The sequence below is a fragment of the Ambystoma mexicanum genome, chromosome 4p (assembly GCF_040938575.1).
Source record: "Ambystoma mexicanum isolate Mex_15411 chromosome 4p, UKY_AmexF1_1, whole genome shotgun sequence".
Taxonomy (NCBI): Eukaryota; Metazoa; Chordata; class Amphibia; order Caudata; family Ambystomatidae; genus Ambystoma; species Ambystoma mexicanum.
In genome coordinates, this window is record NC_090927.1 from 469,946,327 (window position 1) to 469,968,807 (window position 22,481).

The 22,481-nt window shown below is 45.8% G+C and overlaps 1 protein-coding gene across 2 annotated transcripts in view; it reads right to left on the minus strand.

Annotated features, from left to right (window-relative positions):
• The window catches only part of CPSF3 (cleavage and polyadenylation specific factor 3), a 421,648-nt gene that overhangs the window by 161,849 nt on the left and 237,318 nt on the right, over positions 1 to 22,481 (minus strand). For both annotated transcript variants that reach the window (XM_069606000.1, XM_069605999.1), the window contains one exon: positions 8,060 to 8,158. In XM_069606000.1, coding sequence (XP_069462101.1) covers positions 8,060 to 8,158 — 99 coding nt within the window. The remainder of the gene's footprint in view (positions 1 to 8,059; positions 8,159 to 22,481) is intronic.

Consider the following 22,481-nt stretch of genomic DNA (forward strand, 5'->3'; position numbering starts at 1 on the left):
TTCACCAAGAGAAGGTATTTCAACCTTTGGGAAATCTAAGAAACTTCCCTGTGCCACTGCACTGAAGGTGCTGTGTGACACACTGTAAAGATAATGCCTATGGAGTTTATCAGACTCCAAAGTCAAAAGAAAAACAGAAATTAAATCACATTAAAATTACATGAGAGATAAAAAGTCCTAATGTCCAGCAAAAGAGCTGGGGGTCTCGAAGGTAGAAAGCAATTAACACATTTTGGAGAATTCTCCCTAACACCCTCCAACACTCTTCGGCAACTTCTCGGTTTAAGGTAAGCAATACCTTTTCACCCCACAGTACCTTAGGTTAGAAGAAATGTTTCTGGCAACTAGTTGAACCCTTCCACTGTATGTGGCATTTCAAGAGTTTGTTACCCTAGCATCACTAAAGGTGGGGTCACAGGAGAGACCTCTAGATTTGTGGGCCTAGGGGCCTGGGTCCCTATATTAAGTTAAGGGTTGTACAAACAAGTGCCCTTCAGATTTGCAGTTAACGCCTTTCATCTCGGAGGAGGGACCCCTAAGGTGACTTCTCTGGCTTCAGGTTTAAGAGCCTCAACCTTTCTACAAGGTGGCTCGGCTGAGTCTAAGACACCAGCTTTTCTGCTACTGTGTTAGTGAAAATGTTCATTTCTGTGCCAATTCCCTTTAACCTTAGAGATCTACATCTCTTTTGCTCGACTCTGGGCTTTTTAATATCAAGTCCTGAGTGAGTGGGACTTTTTTCTCTCTCTCTCTCTCTCTCTCTCTCTCATGTGTTTTTCTGACTAGGAATTTCTGTTTTTCTTAGTTTTATGTAGTCTGGTAAACTCCATATGCATCTGCTTTTTAAATTGTGACACACCGCACCTTTTGTGCAGTGCCACTGAGAAGTCCTTTAGACTTCTCTTAATGTTTAGCTACATTTTCTTGGGTGAACTACTGTTCCAAGAATAGCAAGATGACCCCTGTCTTACTTACCTTTTCCTTTGTGGTTACAGCACACACCATGTTATGGGGAGTGCTGGGGATGGGGTTACATAGTAACTCCTTTAGTCCATTCCTCATGTAACATTCTATAAACACAAACCACTTGAATGGCTGGTGGCAGTTGTTTCTATTTTACTACCTTATGCCACGTATATGCAGGCTGAATCCTCAGCTGCAGTACAGGACTCGAGGGTGACCATTTTCCCCCAAAATGGCCCCTGTCTTATTTCAACATTTCTTGTCAGTTATTTTACTCTGTTCTTTTAATCAGGTTTCAGTCCTTTGTGTGTTTTGCCTTTGGCGGGCTTCAGCCCTGGAATATGTATAACATATGAAAAGTTACTCGCCTGTTTTATTGCTCTTGAGGAAGAATCCTAACTTTGGGATTCATGTTACTAGCAGTTGCTGCTTTTTAAAGATTGTCTAATTATCCATGGTAATATATCGGATACATTACTCACCATAATCTTATTTCTGATGCTTGTATCTGCTTAGATTCACATGCTCTGCACAGGCCGACATCTAGTGCAAGCTGCAGAGTATTACAGTTGTTTTCATAATTCGAAAGGGGACGTCTACAGGGCGTGCCAGTAATACTATCCCTAGTGTGACGTCCACTGTACCCATGGTCCTTCACGCGTTGAGGTCCCTCAGATTGTTTTGTTTCTGACATGAGGTAGCATGAAGCATAGCGTGCGTACAGGTGTATCCAAGCAGATATGTATCAGACAAGCTCATGATCATCCATGCACCTTCTCTCCAAGGGGAGGAAGGATGGGCCATGTGAATCTAAGCAGATCGAAGCATCACAAATACGATTCCAGTGAGTAATGTATCCCTTCTGAGGCATGTGGAATCTGCTTAGATCACATGCTGTGCATAGATTAGCGAGCAGTGTTAGGAGAAGGTGGTGGGTTGTGAGAAGATTCATGGGCAAACCTGTTTTAGAACTGCTTGTCCCACCTGTGTATCTGTCTTGGAATGAGTGTCAATGCAGTAGTGCTGAGTGAAAGTGTGTACTGAGCTCCATGTAGCTGCTTTGCAAATGCTGTCTAAGGGGACATTTGCAATAAATGCCAGAGTAGCTCCTGTGCTCCTTTTGGAGTGAGCTCTTGGCATAAAAGGCAGTGTCTACTCTGACTGGGAATAGCACAGTTATATGCATCTGACTATCCATTTGGAGATTGCATTTTTGGAAATGCGATTCCCTTCTCTTCCTGGGGCTACGTAGAGAAACAGTGGGTCTGTTTTTCTTAGTGGTCTGGTCTTGTTTACATAGTAAAGGACCGCCCTCCTTACGTCTAGGTGTGGATATTTACCTCCGCTGAGCTTTTTGGGTTCTGGAAGAAAGCCGGAAGCTAAATGGACTGGTTCACATGAAATTTTGAGATGAACTTAGGAAAGGTCCTAGGATGAGTATGTAAAACCAGTTTGTCCTTGTGTATGACAAAGAAAGCATCCGCACTGACAATGCTTGCAATTCACCAACTCTTCTTATGAAAGTAATAGCCACTAAGAAGGCAGTTTTGTAGGTCGGGTGCTTGACTTGTGCATTGGCTCGAAAGGAGGTCCCATGAGCTTAGCGAGTACTACATTGTGATCCCATCCTGGCACAAAAAGTTGTCCGTCCACTCTGACCCCAGACATCCTAGAAATATAAAAGCTCAAAACTCTCCTAGGGTCCAACCAATGGAGTCTCTCCACTTCCTTAGCAGGAGGAGGATAGAAAGCAGGAAGTACCACCCTCTAGCTCAAATGAAACTCCGACACTACCTTAGGTAGAAAGAAAGGACGTACCCCCAGTAGAACCCTATCAATGTGGAATACAGTAAAGGGTGGCTTAGAAGAAAGTGCCTGCAACTCACTCACTCTGTGAGCAGATGTAACTGCAATCAAGAAAACTGTCTTGAAGGTCAACAGTCTCAAAGGACAAGAGTGCAAACGGAGCACCCATCAAGAATTTCAAGACTAGGGGATGGTGGGATTACATTCGGGAGCCCTTTTAGAAACTGGGTAATCAAAGGAATCTTAAAATAAGAATATTCTTCAGACGAGCACTTGAAAATAGCGCCGCCAGGTAACCTTTAATGGTACCCACTTGAAGACCCTTGTGGGCCAAAGAAAGCAAGAAAGAACCATCGGAATGGAACACTGAAAAGGATCGACATTGTTTCCACTGCACCAGTCGCAAAACTTACTCCAACGGTACAGGGATTTGGTTGCCCGACGCCTGGCTGAAAGCAACACCTCCATCACATCAAGCGGGAGGTCCCAATCCTTATATCTCAACCTTTCAGAAACCACGTGTGAAGGTTGAGTCTTGACCTCTGGATGGAGAACCCCCAACATTCCCCACCCCCTGACACTCTCCCCCTGACTTTCTCACGCGCGCGCACCGGTCGCGAACAGATCCACTTGAGGGGTTCCCCAAAGTGCCAAGATCTCCTAAAGGACTTCCTGAGCCAACTCCCACTCGTGGGAAACAGCGCTCTGCCTGCTCAGAGCGTCCGCCGCCGCATTCTCCTCTCCAGCCAGATGAACTGCCGAGAGCGAGATTCCTTGCTGTATCGCCCAGAACCAGAACTGCATGGCCTCTCTGCACAGCGGAAGCGACCATACACCTCCCTTCTTGTTGAGGTAAAGCATGGCCACTGTGTTGTCCGTCATGATCAGGACACTCTTCCTGCATACAAACGGCAAAAAAGCCTTCAGGGCAAGCCTGATGGCCCTCAGCGCCAAAAGATTTATGTGAAGTTTGGACTTCGACAGAGACCAACGACCGCTGGTGGTCCCCATCCTGTGAGGGAAGCATTCGTCACTATTGTCACCTCTGGCCACTGTTGCCAAAACGTCTCTCTTCCTTAATCAGATTCCCTTCGCTGGCCCACCACAGAAGATCCCATGAGAATGAGAGGAATCTGAAGGAGATCCGACATTTGGCCTGAGAATTGAGACCACTGTGTCCTGAGAGCGTGGAATCTTCAAAGAGTTTCCCTAGTGGATTGTCGTGAGGCCGATCTAGGAAGGGTAGGCAGTAGCCGTGGGTTATTGTTTCCAGAACTCGCGCATCTGAAATAATGGCTAGCCCCTCTTTGAGATGCTGAGACAGTCTGCCCCCAACTGGCGAACAATGAGACCTGTCCTCATAGCTGTTTCGGAGCAGCTGCGGCAGCGCCTAAAGGCAAAGAGGCAGCTGCTTGAGCAGCTTTGGCACCTCGTCCCCGTACACCGCGAGGACCCTTATGGTGGCCCCTTTGACTGGCCGCTCCTCTCGCTCTACCAAAAGAGGAGTAGTAACGAAAGGAACCCCTCCACTGCTGTCCCCTAGGACGAAAAGGAGGAGGTTGACACACCGCTGCGCCCAAAGATTTAGCAGCTGCTTTGGAGGTCTGCAACCTCAAGGCTCTCGTCAGCCTTGCTGCCAAACAAATGAGAACTGTCAAAGGGCATGTTGGGAAGACAGGCCTGCACATCCGGTGCACACCCTGACTTACGCAAACCTGCGTATCACGGTGCTTGAAGCCATGGAAAGGCTGACACTATCTGCCATGTCCAACCCAGACTGAAGGGATTCACCCATGGCATCCTTGCCATCCTGCACAATAGCAAGGAATCCACCCCTTTCTTCCCCTTCGGGAATATGCTCAGCCGCCAGAGACAATTCCACAGAGTGTGTGAAAATGTGCCCAAGGCACAGGTGGAGTTGGCTGATTTAAAGGCCATACTCCCAGCCGAAAATACCTTGCGTGCCCATCCATTGAAGCGCTTGTCGTCCCTAACTGGAGGGATGGTAGGGTATGCCGCCTGCCGCTCGGTGGCCGTGGCTGCCTGAACCACCAAACTCTCAGGAGTGGGGTGTGTGGATAGGTAGCTGGGGTCGTTACTGGATGGGCAGTATTTCTTAGTCAGCTACTTCTTGACCGCCGGAAGAGACCCTGGGGTGTTCCAAGCAGCAGCCACGCTTTTCTCTAACGCCATGTGAAAAGGCAACACTGGGTCAGTGGACGAACCCGGATCTAAAATGTCAGTCAGGTCATCCTGATAGACTTCAAATGGAGGGTCGGACCACCCCAGGCACTCTGTAACCCTTTAAATCAACCTCCTATAGGAGGATTCAGCATGAGCCCCAGGCTCTGGCCTGCCAAACTCCATCTCAGGAGAAGTGTCCATGCCACTGGCATCATGTAAAGATTGACACAGATCCTCCATCTGACTGTCCTCAGAAAAGACCATGTCGGGAGTTTCAGGAGTGTCACCAGGAGCATCAAAAGGCTCCAACTCCACATCAGATCTCTCCTCATCCTCATAGATGTTCTGTAGAGAATGAAATAACTCCTTCCTTGGTACAGGAGCAGACCTGGAGTCAAGAGTATGCCTCAGTCTTCGAATGAGCCTTTCTCGGATGTTCCACAGCTCTAGGGGCCTCTGTTAGGAAAGATTTCATTTTATATGTAATTTTCCCTCCAGTGGTGTAATCCCCCCAACCTTTTGCTGGTGTCTAAACACCATAGTCTGACTTTGCCAGGGGAGCAAAGCCTTCTGCTGCACTGCTCTGGGCTTTCGCTCTCTTTTTATGGGGAAACTGACATGCCCTTAAGACAGTCGGTACTGGGAGACTGTTTCCCCTAATCCTTTTCCACTGTTGCAACTTTTCTGCAACATGTAACAAGTGTGCAATGTATCTTCCAATACAGCACACGTGGGTCTCTTAGTCATTTCCAAAGGCCCTAGATACTCTCAAAGGATTTTTTAGGAGATGTACAGATGTGTCATAGATAGGGCTGGTGGCAGCCATCTTCTCACATTTTTAACCCTTTCCTGCCAGGCAAACCGGGATTACCGCGTTTGGCGTGAATAGGTGGCCTGGCTCCAAAACGGCCATGCCACAAGGTGTTTTGTCCTGTCCTTTGGCCATCTTGCCCCTTTGTGTTCCCCAGGTCGAGCCGACCCGGGTCAGTCCTTATTTGGTTATGCATTTTCCCGCGAAATGCCAAGCTTTTGCAGGCTTCTGTATGCCTTGTGTGTGCGCCTCCAGGATGTGGGCTGGGGTGCCTGTCCCCAATACACATCCTGGGTGTCAGAGAGAATGGAGTGCTGTGAATGCCTGGGACCACCGTGGTCTGCGATTGGTCCACGTATGGAGTGTGTTTGTGAGCAGATCGCCCATTGGGTCCTCTTCATTTTGGCGCGAAGGAGAATTAGCACAGAATTGAGAATTCTCCCCAACACTGACTAACATCAATGATTCGTGTTGTTCTGTGTGGACTCATTGTAGCCCTAGATCAATCTCATACCTTTCCTGTACCATTAGCGCTCATCCACATAACCTTGGATTGGGTTTTGGGTAACTTCTCAGTGTCTTCCTAGTTCACCATTAATCGGGTGGCCTCCTATAATCCTCCCCTCAGAGGCTGATTTTAGAAATCTATTTTACCATCCAACAAGAGTAGAAGGGTGCCAGAATGGCCAAACTACCCCACTAGTCGCCATAGGAAGTAACCTGTGGGAGTCAGAAATCAGAAATCCCTGCCTTTACGCCCCAACTAGGTATTGGGATAGACCAGATATAGTAGGGGTCCTGGGCTCTCCAGGCTCTAGTAAAAATAAACACTACAGTAGGATGAGTGGGAGTAGGGAGAATGGGCTAGTGAAGTGGGTGCCCATCAAATGGTTGAGGAAAGGGAATATAGGGATCCAACTTAGACGTCAGGGTCAATATTGGCCCTTGGCCCTCCTCCTACCCCCACCTGCGAGGCTTAGAACCTCGGGGTCATCTTTGACACCACCCTTTCCTTCGCCGCCCGCACCTCTGAGGTCTCTAAAAAGTCAAATTTCCGACTGCACCTCCTCAGAGGTAATCTGCCTTTCCTCTCCTTCCCCCAGAAGCTCATGGTATCTCAAGCTCTGGTTCTCTCTAGCTTGGACTATTGTAACAGCCTCTATCTAAATCTACCCACCTCTACTTTCCGCCCTCTGCAACTAATCCAGAACAGGCCTGCGAGACTTGTCCTTGGCCTCAAGCCCTGGGATCGTATCTCTCCAGCTCTGAAATCTCTCCACTGGCTCCCAGTGGATGCAAGGATTACATTCAAAACTCTCTGCATTGTCCACAAGGCTTTCTGCGGCCTGGGTCCAAAATACCTTCAGCTAGCCCTCCGCAAATACCTCCCCTCTCGAGCTCTTCGCTCCTCTACCTCCAACTCACTCAGGGTCAGTCGTTTTTCTAAGAAACGAGCTGGGGGTAGATCTCTGTCTTCGGCTGGGGCCTCCCTCAGGAACAGCCTCCCTGCCACTCTAAAACGAGGAGAACCATCTCTGGTTCCGGAAGCACCTCAAGACCTTCCTCTTTTCTTCTGCCTTTGCTCCCCCTCTCCCTGCTGATCTGTTCTCTCTTGGCACAGTGCACCTGGCCACCCTCTGTCTTTTGGGCCCATGTACCTGCTCATCCTGCCACCCTCCCGCACTGCCTCCGGGCCACCCCTTGCACTGGGGTCTGTATCTGTGCCCATACAGCCCCCCCCTTTTTGTTCCTGCACTTATCAGACCTACCCTGTCCGCTGCCTTAAACCTAGCACTTGCAAATTGCTGGCTGCATTACCACTGTTTGTTGCCTTTATTATTTATTTATTGTTATTCATCCGTTTCTCCTCTACTTCGCACTTTCCACCTCTGCCCCCCTTCTATGCACTTTTCCCTTCCCCCCTCTCCCATGCACTTGCGCGTTCTCAATGTCACTGGGCCTAGTAAGATCGCTGTTTTGTTCTCTCCTGTTCCCCTCCCTTGCCTTGTAGTGCTCTGAAACACTTGTGTACGAGCGTGATAGAAATAAAATATCAATCAATATTGCATGTACTAAAAAACCTACTTAATTATAATAAAAACTGGAAACCTTTGTGATTTTGTCTTGCGACTCAAAGAGTACCTTGTCACAGTGTGAACAGATCTCCTCCACACTAATGTCAGTCATAAGTATGGTGAGCGAGTCTATCTGGTGCCACGTTTCTCTCGCATCAAATAGACATTCTTTTACAGGCATCTTTTATATGACAAAAAGGCTTCCTTAATGACTGCTCACCTGTCAGTTTTTGAAGATGGTGAAATAGCAAGCTGATAGGACCAGTATAGGGAATGGCCTGCGTCTCAGTGACTGTACTCATAGCTAAATCCGTGTAATCTGAAATGGAAAGGGTCAAAAGTATATGAAATAAAACCAAATGTTTAAAATCAGAAAATGTCCATGTACAGATGTGTGTAGTTTATCAATGGGACATTCACCCCCCCCCCCCCCGCCCAATCAAAAAGAAATTGCCATAATCTTTATATTTATATTGCATTGCTTAATATTCTTAGACTGCTAGGGTTTCGACATTCATACTGAACAGGAAAACATATCATCAATTGAATATTATTGTTGAGCACTTGTGTGGCATCCCCTGCATGGTGCTCCTAATAGAAAAATTACCCCACATGGTTCTTGCTGATCCCTTAATAAATCACACTCAAGGGAAACCAAATACAACTGCAAGGATACTAAACTTCACAACACTTGTGATTGGGTCTTTACTCAGTCAATGAGGAGCAGGAACTGCTACCAGAAGCCATCTTACCCTTAAGGAAGGGTGAGGGAGGGTTGCCAGCCCCTGACTCGCCAGAGGATAGATTGTAGGGGGAGAACATTGGTATCATTGACTCTACTGCAATGCCTTGCAGTCTCTTTTCTGGCAAAGTCTCTTCTCTTTTACTTTCAGAACCATCCGTCCCAGAAGATTCCACGTGGCTGCAAAGAGTGTCCAGGCTGTATGAGGCCGTGAGGAAATTGACCACAACACAGCACGCGCTACTTCCAAACACTGGCAAGTCAAGCAGATGCTTCCATCCATTGCAACACCAGTTGAAAAGGGAAAAATAACTTTGACAAACCTACCTGGCAGGGAAAACCAGTGTGGCGAGAGCAGACGACTCCTTTCAAACTTGGAGAACACTAGGAAGACCAAAAGGGAAATTGGGGTGGGGGGGGGTGAATGGGGGAGTTACCAGGGTTTTTATATGCTGCACGATACAAACCTAACCCCTCCCCCCCAAAGGAAATTATATGGTTAAAGTGTCTCCAGAAGACAGGTGACCGCAGAAAACAGTGGGAATCCAGGAGAGGATGGACACAGTAGCCTGGGATACAAAAGCCTAGCCAGACAGAATGAGGAAGGGGAGTGTTCTGAAAGATTTTTAGGCAACTTTCCCACGATATTCTATGGGCTCCCAAACATTCTGCTTTTGTTTCTGAACCTGCCCTGAGTTTTTACAGCGAAGTGAAGCCTTCAGCTTCACTCCCATAGCCTTTTGCTCATTTGACATGGGGAAACTGATCAGTTCTTCAGACTATCAGTACTGGGAAACTAGGTTTCCCTTTTTACCCATTTAACAGTGCACACAGCATTTTACAATGCAGTGGGGATACATTTGCATCACCCTGGCCTTTTTCACTGGGGATTTTACGTGACTTTTAGATGTGACTATAGAAAAGCTTGTTGCACCAGAATTTTTTGTTTTCCATTTTTGCAGTAGTGTGCATATCGCGTGTACCGCATCTGGCTACTAAACGTGGCTAGTGCTCTAAAATGCCGGTGCCACGATATTTCACACTTGTTCTTTGGCTATATTGTTTCTTGCCCTTCTTCATGCCTTCTCTGGTCAGGAAATTCCTTATATGGTCATGCATTCACCCGGGTGTCTGCTGATTTCGCAGGCTACTGCATGCCATTAGTGTGTGGACCAAGGAGGTGGGTGGGACTGGCTAGTCCCACTCCACATCCGAAGCACCAGAGTCTCTAGGTATGGGGCATGAGTGAAACCCACAATGGTCCCCGGTTGGACCAGTGCTTGCTATTTGAATGCTGCTAATTCTTACCATTGGTGGGTTTGGACTTTCTTCCAGCCAGTATATAGGATAAAAAGAGGACTCCTGCAGCCCTTTCTTCAGATCAGTGTTGGAGCCCAAGTATCATGTGTAGGCGTACAGACGACTGAAGACCTGTGGATGACCCCCGAATAGGCCTTGCAACCTTTCCTGCACTTGCCCATGTGAAGCCCTGCTGGACTGCCATATCTGAGATAATCCTCTGCGGCGCTTTGAACCTTAGACTGGTGTGACCAACCAGCTTCAACATCTTCTCGCACTCCTGAGCCCTTGGAATCGTCCCTGGACCACCCGGTCGACTGACCAGCTATGAATTGGGCTACCACGCCCGAAGCTTTGACGTTCTGTGTTTTTTCCCGTAACTTCGGTGATCGCCAGTAAGGTAAGACTTTGTAGAGTCCAAATGGTGTGGGACTTTACAAGACATCTCTTAATATTAGGTAACCCACCTTTTAATATAGGACTGTACTACACAAGTTGGTAGAGTGACTGGGCAGCCAGGCTTATCTTAAGAGGGGTAATGTGAGATGTACAATGAAATTAGTAAATAGTTATCCACGTAAACTCTTACACAATTAAAGTTATAGTATCAATATTTATTTATATATACACAAGGATAATTAGACAATCTTTAAAAAGTAGCAACTACTCTTAACATAATTCAAAAGTTAGAGTTCAGTTCAACAAGAGCAATAAAGTAGGTGAGTAAACTTTTCTTATGCTAAAAATGTTTCTATTGGCACTTAATTGTGATCACCATTACAATATTGAGTTTCAAGGAAGGGAAATGTTAAAGTCAGATCAGAACAACTTGATAAGTAGAAAAACAGTTAGATTCTCCCAGAGGGATGTAGGCAGTCTTTTATCACAGCAATAATAGTGTCCAACATTTAAAACCTGGGAGGGAACAAGCACTGCCACAGCCAATAGGTTCAGAAGAGGAGCCTTTAAAGAGCTAGGACTGCCCAAGTCAATGGGCCAGTTCAAAGTTCTGATGCACTCTTAGAAAATGTTTCAAAATAGTTAGTAGTTCAGAAGAAAAATCACAGAAGGGGGCGCTGCTGAGCAGCAAGAGTAATGGATGCCTCAGAGAGAGCTCAGGCCCCGGCATTATCCTGAATGTTTAACCCCTTAACTGCCATGGGTATTTCCCCCCAGTGCCAAGGCCTTTTTTGGTGATTTCGGTATGTCGCCATTCAATGCCTTGTAACTTTGTTACATAAGATATCTCGGGCAAATATGGCCTCTTCATCACACACGTAGGCGGTCGTAACGCCATCAAGGAATACTAGTTTGCTGTAGGGGGGGTGAGAGAAAATAACCAAAAAGGGAGAAAATGTTGGGTTTTTTCAGAAAATTACAATAAAATGATGTACAAACAATCCTGTGTTTTTTCCCTTGTAGGTGCTAGGAACAAATGGTTTGCTGTGCTGAATTCCCCATTTTCCAGGCTTTCAAGAAAAGGTTGAGTGGAAGCCAAAAAAACATTTTGATATGTTATCAACCGTTTTGTGAGGGGTAGGCAATTTTGGCCTTTTTTTCCAATAGGACAAGCGTGGACGGAATGGAAGAAAAGGGTAGGAAAGCTGAATGCGAGGACAGAAAGGCATACATTTCTGAAAAGTAGTCAAAATTCCATGTTTACGAAGGGGTGATTTGAGTAGGTCAGGACAACTATGTAGGGAAAAATTCCATAGATTGGGGAGAATAAATAATCATAATTTAAAAAAATATGAAATTAAAAAAAATGTGGTGGACATGGTTGGCCCGGTAAGGCAATGGCTTTTGTGAATTTTGAGAAAAACAATGCTCTGCTACATTCCCCGACTCTTCCAGTTAGGAAATTACACATTTTCTGTAAGGTTTAACAAAACAAGCAATACCACAAGCCAAAAACAGAGCCATGGTACACAGAGTTTTATGCTCGCGGCCTAAACAGACGTACTTAGCATGTGTAAATAAGGAAAACAAATGTGGTGAGGAATGAAGTACATTTGTACCGCGCACTACCACCACCGGAGTGGTCCCCTGGAACTCTGAAAGAGGAAGGGAGGGCGAGTTAGTGGGAGGAAGCTGGAAAAGTGCAAGAAAGCAGTGATGTGCTGTTGGCGGCCTCAGCCCGGTGGGTCCGTTGGCTGGGCCCCAGGTGTTTGCGGCCGATAGTCGTTGTGTACTGTTGTGCGAGTCTCTGTGTTTTGTTGTTGCAATGTAGTGAAGTTTTGCAGTTTGTTGTGCTGTAGGTTTGTGGTTGTGTTTGGTTTGGAGTTTGAGAGGTGTATGCAGAGGGGGGAAATTGTTAGTGTAATTGGTTAGTTGGCATCTCTATCTTGAATTGAGGCGCTGGGCTTGCGTAATCTCCCCAGATGGGTTTCGGGAGCACCCCTTTGCCTCTGTCCTGATCTGGGCCCGTCCGGCATTCAAGGTCCCTTTCACATCTTGCCCCCCTCCTCCATCAGTCTCCCTCACAGCCCCACCTGTCTTCCCTTCCCACTCATACGGCAAGTGCACCTCAATTCCACAACACTGTGGTACCTGGTACCAACTAAGGGGCGAGTGAGGGTGTTGGGTGGGATTTGGCTGGGGTTGTTGACTCCGTCTCCATGGGCGTCGCCTGTGTTCCACTCTACCCGGCGTCACCCCTCCAGGTGCCGTGGGAGCTTCCCAGTCGGTTCTGGGAGCGGTCCGTGTCCTCTCCAGTTTAGTCAACCTTTTCCTTTGTTGTTTCGGTTTTCAGTTTGAGTCTGTGCTGTTGAAGAGCCAGGTTTTTAGTAATTTCCTAAATTTTAGGTGATCTTTGGGGTTTCTCATTTCTTTTGGGATGCTGTTCCAGGTTTTTGCAGCTAAGTGGTAGAAGGAGGTGCCTCCAAGTTTTTTCTTGAGGTATGGTTTTAGTTCTAGGCAGATTTCGTTGCTTGACCTGAGGAGTCTTGTTGGCGTGTAGATTATTTTCTTTTGTAGGAATTCTGCTCCTTGTCCACTGATTGCCCTATGCGTTATGCACATTGTTTTTAAGGTGATGCAATGTTTTACTGAGAGCCAGTGTAGTGTTTTTAGGGCAGGAGTGATGTGATCTCGTGTGGATAGTTTGAGGAGTGGTCTGGCTGCTGTATTTGATCCGTTGCAGTTTCTTCAGGAGGTATTCTGGTATTCCGAGGTAGAGGCTGTTTGCATAGTCGATTCTTGACATGAGGAGGGCGACGATAGTGAGTGTTTTGTGCGTGAAGCAGAGGAAAGGTAGGATTCTTCTTGCCGTGTGGAGGAGGAAAAAGAATTTCTTGACTGTTGCATTTATTTGTGGTTCTAAGGTTAGGGTGTTGCCCATCAGGACTCCCAGATTTTTTTAATACCTTAGATGGTGATGGTGCGCTTCCCATTTCCGTTGGCCACGGGATGGCGGTTTCGTTCTCTTGGTCTTTGGATATGATCATGATTTCTGTCTTTCCTGGGTTAATTTTCAGGTTGTTGGTATTCATCCAGTTGAAGACTTCTTTTAGACACTCGATTAGAGTTGAATGGTCGGGTGTCTTTGATTTTGTAGATGATTGGAGTATCATCTGCATAGTTGTAGCATGTAATGTTGCATTTTTTGAAGATTCTATTAACTGGAGTCTGGTAGATGTTGCAGTACAGTGGTGATAGTGAGGATCCTTGTGGCACTCCACAGTCGTTAACTTGTGGAGTGGATTTGAAGGGTTTAATCCATACGGTTTCTGTTCTGTCTGCTAGGAATGATTTAGTCCAGAGTAGTGCTGTGTCTGTTATGCCTAGGTCTTCTAGTCTTTTGGTTAGGGTTTCATGACTAACTGTCGAAGGCTGCAGAAAGGTCGAGTAGAATAAGTGCTGAGGTTGTGTTCGAGTCTGCGTTAGTTTTTAGGTCATCCCAGGTGGATAGTAGTGCTGTTTCCGTTCCTCTTGCAGGTCTGAAACCGACTTGAGCTTGGTCTAGCAGGTGGTGTTTTTCTATGTGTTATTGGTTTAGGAAGGGCAAGCATATATTTTTGAAAGAGCACAGGCAGACCTTTTGAAGGGTAGGTGACTTGTGCAGGTTACAAAAGTGTATAGTGCCTAAAGCAGCAACTAAATGTAGGTCACATTTGGGAAAGGAAAGGGTTGTGCGACTAAGGGCAGCAGCAAATGGGTCGAAACGTTATGAAAACCAAGCAAATGTCATACCTTCCTGTGTTCCCACAGGTGTCCTGACGAAAACTGTACCTCACATGTGTGGGTGCACCTACCTGGGTGCAAAGGGAAAAGGCTAAAACATGGGTAACACCAAGTCTTTCGGCAGAGGAAATTTAAGCAGCCCAGAATTTATTACCCACAACCCCCGGCAAAGTCCAAAATGAGGAGAAAAAAACCCCACAATTTTCGCACATTTCACTCTGCTCACCAACCAAAACATGTCGCCAACACCACATGGCCTACCTTCCCGCGTTCCCACATGTGTCCCAATGAAAACGGTACCTCACATGTGTGGGTGCACCTACCTGGGCGCAAAGGGAAAAGGCTAAAGCACTGGTGACTGGTGAATTGGTCAAATACACTTAGTTTGACCTTCTACTGTAACATATCCAAAGCACAAATGAATGGGAGCAATTTTACTCTTCGAGTACATGGCAACCGAGTTAAGATTTCCCCCTGCAATGCTCCCTCAAACCCCTATTAATCGAATTTTGAGTGGATAGAAAGGAGCAGTAAGAAGTGAGGTATACTAGGCAGCAAACAGAATTAAAATCCGACCTTCCCCCACGAAAACCTTTGCTATTACATAAAATAGCCCTTGGAATTACTAAATATAGGTAAATATGAGTTATGACAGTATCAGGGATGTAAGACACTAACTACAAGGCAAGGTACCAACAACGGGCATACAGTTCAAAAATCAACTTTGAAGTGACAAAACTGTGCAGCCAAACCACACGCATAGAAATTGCAGTTGCTAATTTAGACAGGTTTAAATGTCAAAACGGTTTGAAAAACGGGTCAATTAAACAGAATCGGAATGCAGTGTTTATGCTGAATGACAGATGCATATCACAAGGATAATATGCAAGTGAAAGAGTGACTCTAAATTAATGACAGGATGAGATTCTCAATGGGAAAAGAAATTCAGTTTTAAAAATAAAAGCAGTTCACAGAGAAATCGGTTTAAAAAGGAAATGACAAGTCTTACAGAAACTATATTTTAGTTGTTAGAAATGAGACGCCGCCCGAGGCACAGGTTCTTTGCAAGTGTAACCCTGTCGCTCTTTATGTGGGAATTAATTAGTTTAATCAAAATAGTACCAAGGACTTACACAAGACAGAAATGCGTGGAAGAAGGTGGCAAACACTTGAAGATCTAGGACAAGATGCACAGAGAACTCTGGCAGTTTTAAGGATTTCTGCTAAGGCATTTATGGGATTTCTATGGTATTGGACATAATCCAAGGTAACCGAGCAAAGGATGCAGTTGGTGGTTGTTGGGGGAAGGAAAATACTCACAACAAGCACTTGAATGGGCTATTTTGGACAGCGCACCAGGTTTCTGGACAGCAAGGCAATATGTGGTCAGAGCGGCAAGCTCTCCCAGAAGAATACAGCGGGGCAAAGGTCTGGTCACGGCACAGTGGCACCTCAGATGGATAGAGCAGGTGGCAGGGCAAGCAGGCAGCACTGGATATCCCAATGAGGATTCAGCCACCTTTCCACTTTCTCCCCGAGTTATTGGGATTTTGTAGCAGGGTTTTTTCTGGATCAATGGTCCTGCCTGGACTGGGTCAGCTATGCTGTGGCCTGGCAGTAGAATCTAGAATCTTGCAGAGTGAAGATGGAACATCTGGATGCGCAGGAGCTGGAAAATTCAGAAGAGAGTGTCCTTGGTCTCTGAGTCTCTACCTTATATAAGGCGTATGACATCACAGGATTATACTATGGGGGCAGGCTTTGGCTGGACATGCCTCCAACAACTGGATTGGTCAGGGTTTACCGTTACCGCGTTCCTGTCAACCGGTTGGACTTCAAGGACATGACATCGGTTTTATGGTGTGAGCTTAAATTGCCCATGCCCTCCCACAGTCATTTTTGCCAAAAATCAGTTCAGACATAAATTACACATTTTTACAGTTGTGGCATTTTTGAAAATCACATAGGCAAATGACATTTCATACAGAGCATGGCATTCCAACTCCCAAGTCTGTACTTTGTCATTTCGCTCTCCTAATAATCGTTCTCACTTTTCAGTGGGAAATATTTCACCTTAAATTCTACTATTTTATATATGTGTACCTATTATCACAGAGCATGTTTGCATAACATTTTAAAGTTGCACCAAGTATACTTTTGCCACGATATACATTATTCTGCCGTTTGAGTCTCCTACATGCTAGTGAAAGCCACAATATTTTTTTAATGCCTCAAAAATTACATTTAAACTGTTAAACTTGTGCATTCCTGTGTTCTCCGGTTGCAGAAATAAAGTCTTAAAGTTTATTAATTCAGAACAGTCTTTTGCCCCAGATGGGCCGGCTTTTGTCTTCCAAATAAGGGCATTTCCTTCCAAACCACAGCCAACTGTCAGCCCTAGTACTGTGTTGCTATGGAGATGCCTTTGAAGCTCCCCAGTTTAAGTTGAGGGGAGATGCTGCTTAAAATGTCATACCTACATGTCCCAGAAATCTGCCACAGAGTCTGATAAGGGCTTGAAATGCTTCACCCCTGCCTATTCATAGATACACTTGGGGGAAGGTAGATCCTGTAGTCAGTCCTTTGAAGCCAGGGCCTAAAAACCTGTGCTGCTGGTTTCACAGTAACTTCAATTATTTTATTTCCTGAACCAGAAAGTTAGACTGTTGGCATTAGACATCCTATATATGTTTTAACACAACCCCCGCCCCATCACATTTCTATGCAGGGACAGGGCCTTCATTCAACATTTCACTTTTAAACAGATCTTTTCTTGTTTGTAAAAAGCACCAATTTACACTTGGTTCATTTTTGCTTTGCGGTCACTATCAAATGCGGTTTTTCCTGGTATCTTTATTCTGATCATTTCCATGGCCATAGTCAATTTCTACTACACAGGAATCTGTTCAAAGCAAAGGTCCAATGAAACTGACATGAGCAAAGAGAGAAAGCTTCTTATGAAGGGTTTATCTGTCATTTTGTTGCAAAAAGGAAAGCGTTTTGCGTATGGCTTGAAGTGAAGTTTTTGTTATTTCACAGATCTTTCATGACACAGCCTGTCATTCAGTGAGAAATGCCCCCTTTTGCTGGAGCACGACCTGAATATGAATGGACTTAGCTGGGTCTCACTGGATCAGAACTGTGTACTGTATAACAGATGAAAAAGGGCATCAGGGCGCAGTCATTTAAAAAGGCAGAATCATTTATTTTTTGTGTGAAACGCTTTGGGCTGGCAGCCTACCACCGCTGCCTTTGAATTCTTTTGTTTTTGGTGCAAATTAACTTTTCTCTGGAGCCACTGAAGAAAATACTGGCAACAATTCTCGGGGTATTTGGCGTTTCATCTCGCCCTAGGTGTGGCTGGTAAAACGGTGCAGCCATAATTTTGGAGACTGCAAAACGCAGTTTTTAAGGCAAAGCGATAGTGCTCTGAGCCAGCGCAGCCATTCTGCTGGTGACCACTGCAATGTAGTTTGGTGAAGCAGGGGAGTTCTGCTGGGCTGGTCAATGTACCCTACAGATTTCATCGGGACACGTGTGGGAACGTGGGAAGGTAGGACATGTGTTGTTGGCGGCGTGTTTCGGTGGGTGGCCCCACATTGTGGGGGGTTTTTTCCACCGAATTTCAGAGACATTTCCCTCTGCCCACCCAAGTAACCAATGGTTACTTTCACAATTACATTCAGTAATGTAAGGGCAGTAAACCCTACCCGTTATATACTGGCTCTTAGTACAAATCACTTAATCAGTAAACTGGACATTATACTTTGTGAAAAGTGTAACACTTCCAGGTGCAGTAAAAACTGATAACTACTTTTGTGATGACACACAGTTATACTAGGTGAGTAAAACCTATGGATGTAATATACAATTGCAGGTGCTTTTGAGATCAGTGAAGCACTGATAGAGATAAACAGTAACTCTTGCAACTTATTTTTGGATGGCACACAGCTTACATAAGGTAAGTAAAACCCACATACTTTATTTACCTCACAATGAAGGGGAAAGTAAAACCCAATGTTACACTTTACTGAACGACTCAGTTATTCCAAGTAGGCAACAACCAAATACAGATTTATTAAGGACATGCTAGCAGCAAGTCAGGGGAAGCAAGACCCAGTTAGGGGACACTCATACAGTTATCCTAACAGGACTAATCTGGTGATACCAACAGTTGGAGGACACTCATACAATTACCCTGCAAGAATAATATGGTGAAACCAACAATTCACTTTTGGGAAGAGGCACAACCTAATCACAGGAGAGTAAAACACCTTCACATCTTCTTTCTATTAGACTGGCAAAACAGTTTCTAAGGAAGAAACTATGTTAACCATACTTTTAAGAATAGTGCATTACACATCCAAGATTATTAAGAACTTGTTACTGTTCATTCTTAGAATTACAATTACCGACCAACTCTTTACAAGTAAGTAATTTTTAAACACTTATTTTCTTTTCTAGGAAAATGGCCCAATCCCTTCAAAGTCTTTCCCTCATTCTTGGACCATGAGTGTTCTCAGTGGCAGAAGGGAGGTCACTAGGACTAGTGACCAACAGGCAGTGTCAGAATAGTTTCTTTAGTAGCAAAAGTCAGAGTGCCTTAGGAAAACTGGGCAAACGGGCAAGTACTTTACTTCTAGGGTGAGAAGAGGGTCCAGGGGCTTCGCAGAAGACACCCTAGCAGGATTCTATCAGTGGAACTGGGTGCACTGGATGAGAGGCCTCCCCATCACAAAAAACAACCCACAGCTACACAGAAATCCTAAAAACATACCCAAGCCAACACAGTACCTCAGCATTGAAGAAGATTTTGCAGCAGGAGGACTTCATGGTCTGCAGCCAAATACCCGGTCAGTGGATTCCTTGTCGTGGTGACTGAAAACAAGACCTTGGAAGGAACTTTGCAGCAGGGATCTATGAAGAAGGCTCTAGGCAAGTGTTCCCTCGCGGCTGAAGGCGGTTCTGCAGATTTGGCGCCTTTTCAAGGAGCACAGAAGACAGAAAATCGCAGTTGACTTCTTGTCATTACAAAGGTCCAGCACTCTGTTGAGGGTTCTTTTCGCACTCGATTCGTGTCTCTGGAGATCTACCAGGATGTCCACGAAGTTTCTGTGAGATTCGGAATTCTGAAGACTGTGCACCGCATGATAGCTTGAGGTTCCAGGGTATTCATGTATTGGAACGACGCAAGGATGCAGCAATACGTGGGGATGTCTCAAAATGCAGATCCTCGAGTCGAGTGTCTCACCAGGGTCTGGGTCGTCGTTTTCAGAGTCCCCAGGTCGATTAGAAGGAAGGGCTACAGCAGGCTCCGGTTACACAGGAGGCTCTCTGGTTGCTGGAAATCGTTTCTGCCCCTTTTTCTTCATCATCCTCTTCGGTTTCAGTGGTCGACTTTTCTTTAGTTTCCAGGTTCGCAGTATTTATTTGGAACTACAGCACAGCCTCTGAATTCTCTCGCCGCATTTTACAAGGGGCGGTCTGTTTGTTCAATCAGGACAGCCAGACCCCCACTGGGATTTGTCCCCATTCAGGCAAGGCGTAAGACAAAGGGCTGTGGAGTTTTGGACTCCTCCCTCGCTTCCTGCCCTCACAGACAGGCTGGAGCATGGGCGGGGAATCCAGGGGACTCCCGCCGAAGATAAAAATCACACCAAGGACTTCCTGCCCTGGATGTCAAGGGAAGGAACAAGAAACGACAAACACTAAAATGGCGAAAAAAGAAGACAGGAGCCATTTTGGTCAAATGAGCATCCTTAGGTGCCTGTACTGCAGCTGTGAACACTGCCCGCGGTAAAGGTGCACCAAATTAATACAAGGTATCACTGCCACTAGCCATTGAAGGTTAGCTTGTCCCTGTAACAGAATTGTTACAGTTTTAGTGTGAAAGGGTATACATTGTATCTCCCCAGCACTCCACGTAAAGTGGGGTGTGCTGGTTTCACCAAATAAAATGTTAAGGGTATCCAAAGAGCTACCCTTGGGAACTGTAGTTCTCTGAAGGTTAGGCAGAGAAAGTTAAAAGGGGAGCCCCTAGGGCAACAGGCACTTATTGCCAAAAAGTTGATAAAGATAACTTTAAAAGGACACTATGGAGATTCTAAAAACTGACACCCATAAAAAGAGTAAGAGATTCTGTGAGTGTGGAAAAAGGTTCCCACACACAGAGGAATGAAGGAAAAACCATCCCACTAGTAAAGAAGTTCTGGGGTTGACAAAGGTCAGGAAGATTTACCATTTCTATGAAAATCTTACCTAACAATCCCAGGCTTGGGGGACGTCAGCTCTAGCCAACCACAATTCAGTATCCTAGGGCTGGGTAGCAATGGACAAGAACCAATGGTAAGACCCCCCCAAACTGCAACATTGTTATAGACAGTGACTTAGGGATGGACCAGGCCAGCCACCTGACATTTGAGAGCCAGTAGAACAACATGTATAGGTGACCATACAGGTTATTAGACTTCTGATGGCCAATCCCACACGTTGACATGTTTTTGGAGAAAGGCCCAACTAATGACGGAGCAGTGACATAATTTTGCATCAAAACTGGCCTGCGAGCCGGGAGAAGTTGAGACGTGCATGGATTTCTCCTGTTCCTGTGCTGATCCCTGTTGGTTCGGTCTGTAATAAAACACAGTTTGAACTTGCCATTGAGTGAGTCCTCCGTTTGGCCTGGAGAGGGTGTGGGCCTTCCAAGTGTCTGCGGACTTCCAGTGTCACTCTGGTATACCTGGAAGCTCTTCCCAACAGGTGGGTTACCCAATACCAAGCAGATAAGTGTTGTGTAGTCTCACACAGTGTGACTGCATCAATTCTTACCTAAACAAAGGTTCCCTCGAAATGTCTTCTGGTTCTCAAATGGAGCCTTTGCTGCTACACGTCCGACTCAAAACCACCAGTAGGGTTTCGGGACTCTGCCATCATGGCATGGGCTGCCCAATGTTTGGTGTGTCGTCTTTAAAGAGCTTTGGGCCTAAACAACTTGCACAACATCCCTATGGGTGGTCGCAGCGAAGGCAGTGGTTGCACACTCGATGTTGCACGATGGACAGATTTTAAAAGGAGTTCTCACCATTGTTAAATTTGGCTGAAAAGGCAGCTGGACAAGAGCAGTGTATAGAGGCAGTGGAAGTATGCATTCCCTAAAAAAGATAAAATCGGTCGCCCCACTCTCCTCAGAGACTTCCGAATCAGAGGACTCGTCAGATTCGGCCATCGGAAGGTCTTCAGTATGTTTGTCGAAACGTGCTGCGACTGTCAAAAGAAGTTAAGTAGCAGCGCTGCTGACTCTGCATAACATGTCCGACCACGATGGCGGAAAAAAACTATCTGAGGGACCTCAACGCATGAGGGAACATGGTTACAGTAGACATCACACTAGTGATAATTTTACAAACACGCCCAGTCTATGTCCCTTTTTCTAACTTCGAAAACATGTGCAATACTCTGCGCACCTACGACTGCATGTCGGCCTATGCAAAGCAAGTGATTCTAAGCGGATCCACAAGCCTCAGTGTTAGGGAGAATTCTCAAAAATCTGCTAATTCCCTCCACCTTAGAGACCCCCAGCAACTTTTCAGGTAAAAATAATCAAGTCCTCAAAACCCAGCAGAGAGAGTGACCCTTTTTTCCCCACTTTCTCGTGTATTTTAATGTGATTTTACACTGTCTTTTTTGGTTATGGAATCTAACCAACTCCATAGGCATCATCTTTTACAATTGTGTCACAAAGCACCTTCAGTGCAGCGCACAGGGAAGTGTTCCAGATTTCCCAGGGTTTAAATAGCTTCTCTGGGATCAACTACTGTTTCCCAGAGCAGTAAAGTGAAATTGACTTCACTTAGCATTGTACTTGCTAGACCCAACACACCCAATCTTACAATGGGGTGCTGGAGGGGTTACTTAGTATCCCCTGAAGTCTAACTGCTCATGTAACATTTTTCATGATACCCTTTCCCCCCAATTGACTGGCTGGTGGGAGTGGTTTCGGGTTGAACTTCCTTGGTTTACATTTACCGCGACCATTCACGGGTCCGGTAAAGTAACCGCGGGAGCCATCTTTTTCAAAATGGCCTCCAGCCATCTTTGCTAAAATTGCGCCTGGTCTTTTTTCGCCAGGTCTTTGTAGAAAGGTCCTTCTAGAGAGTTTCTCTGTTCATTTCGCCTTTGGCGGGATTTCTGAGGGAAACCTGCCTCTGGTGCTGAGTGTCTGGGGTAGGCAGGAAGTGAGGGAGGTGCCCGAAACTTCCTGTACTTCGTCTCCTAGGAGACCCAAATGCACCCTGTGGTGATTGGATGGCTGACTGTCCAGCAAGGACGGCCACCCTGCTGGAATGAATGGGAGAGAACTGAATAAAAGGCGAGCCTTTTGGCTAAGAAAGTAGAGTTGAACACTGGCCGAAGGAACCGAAGA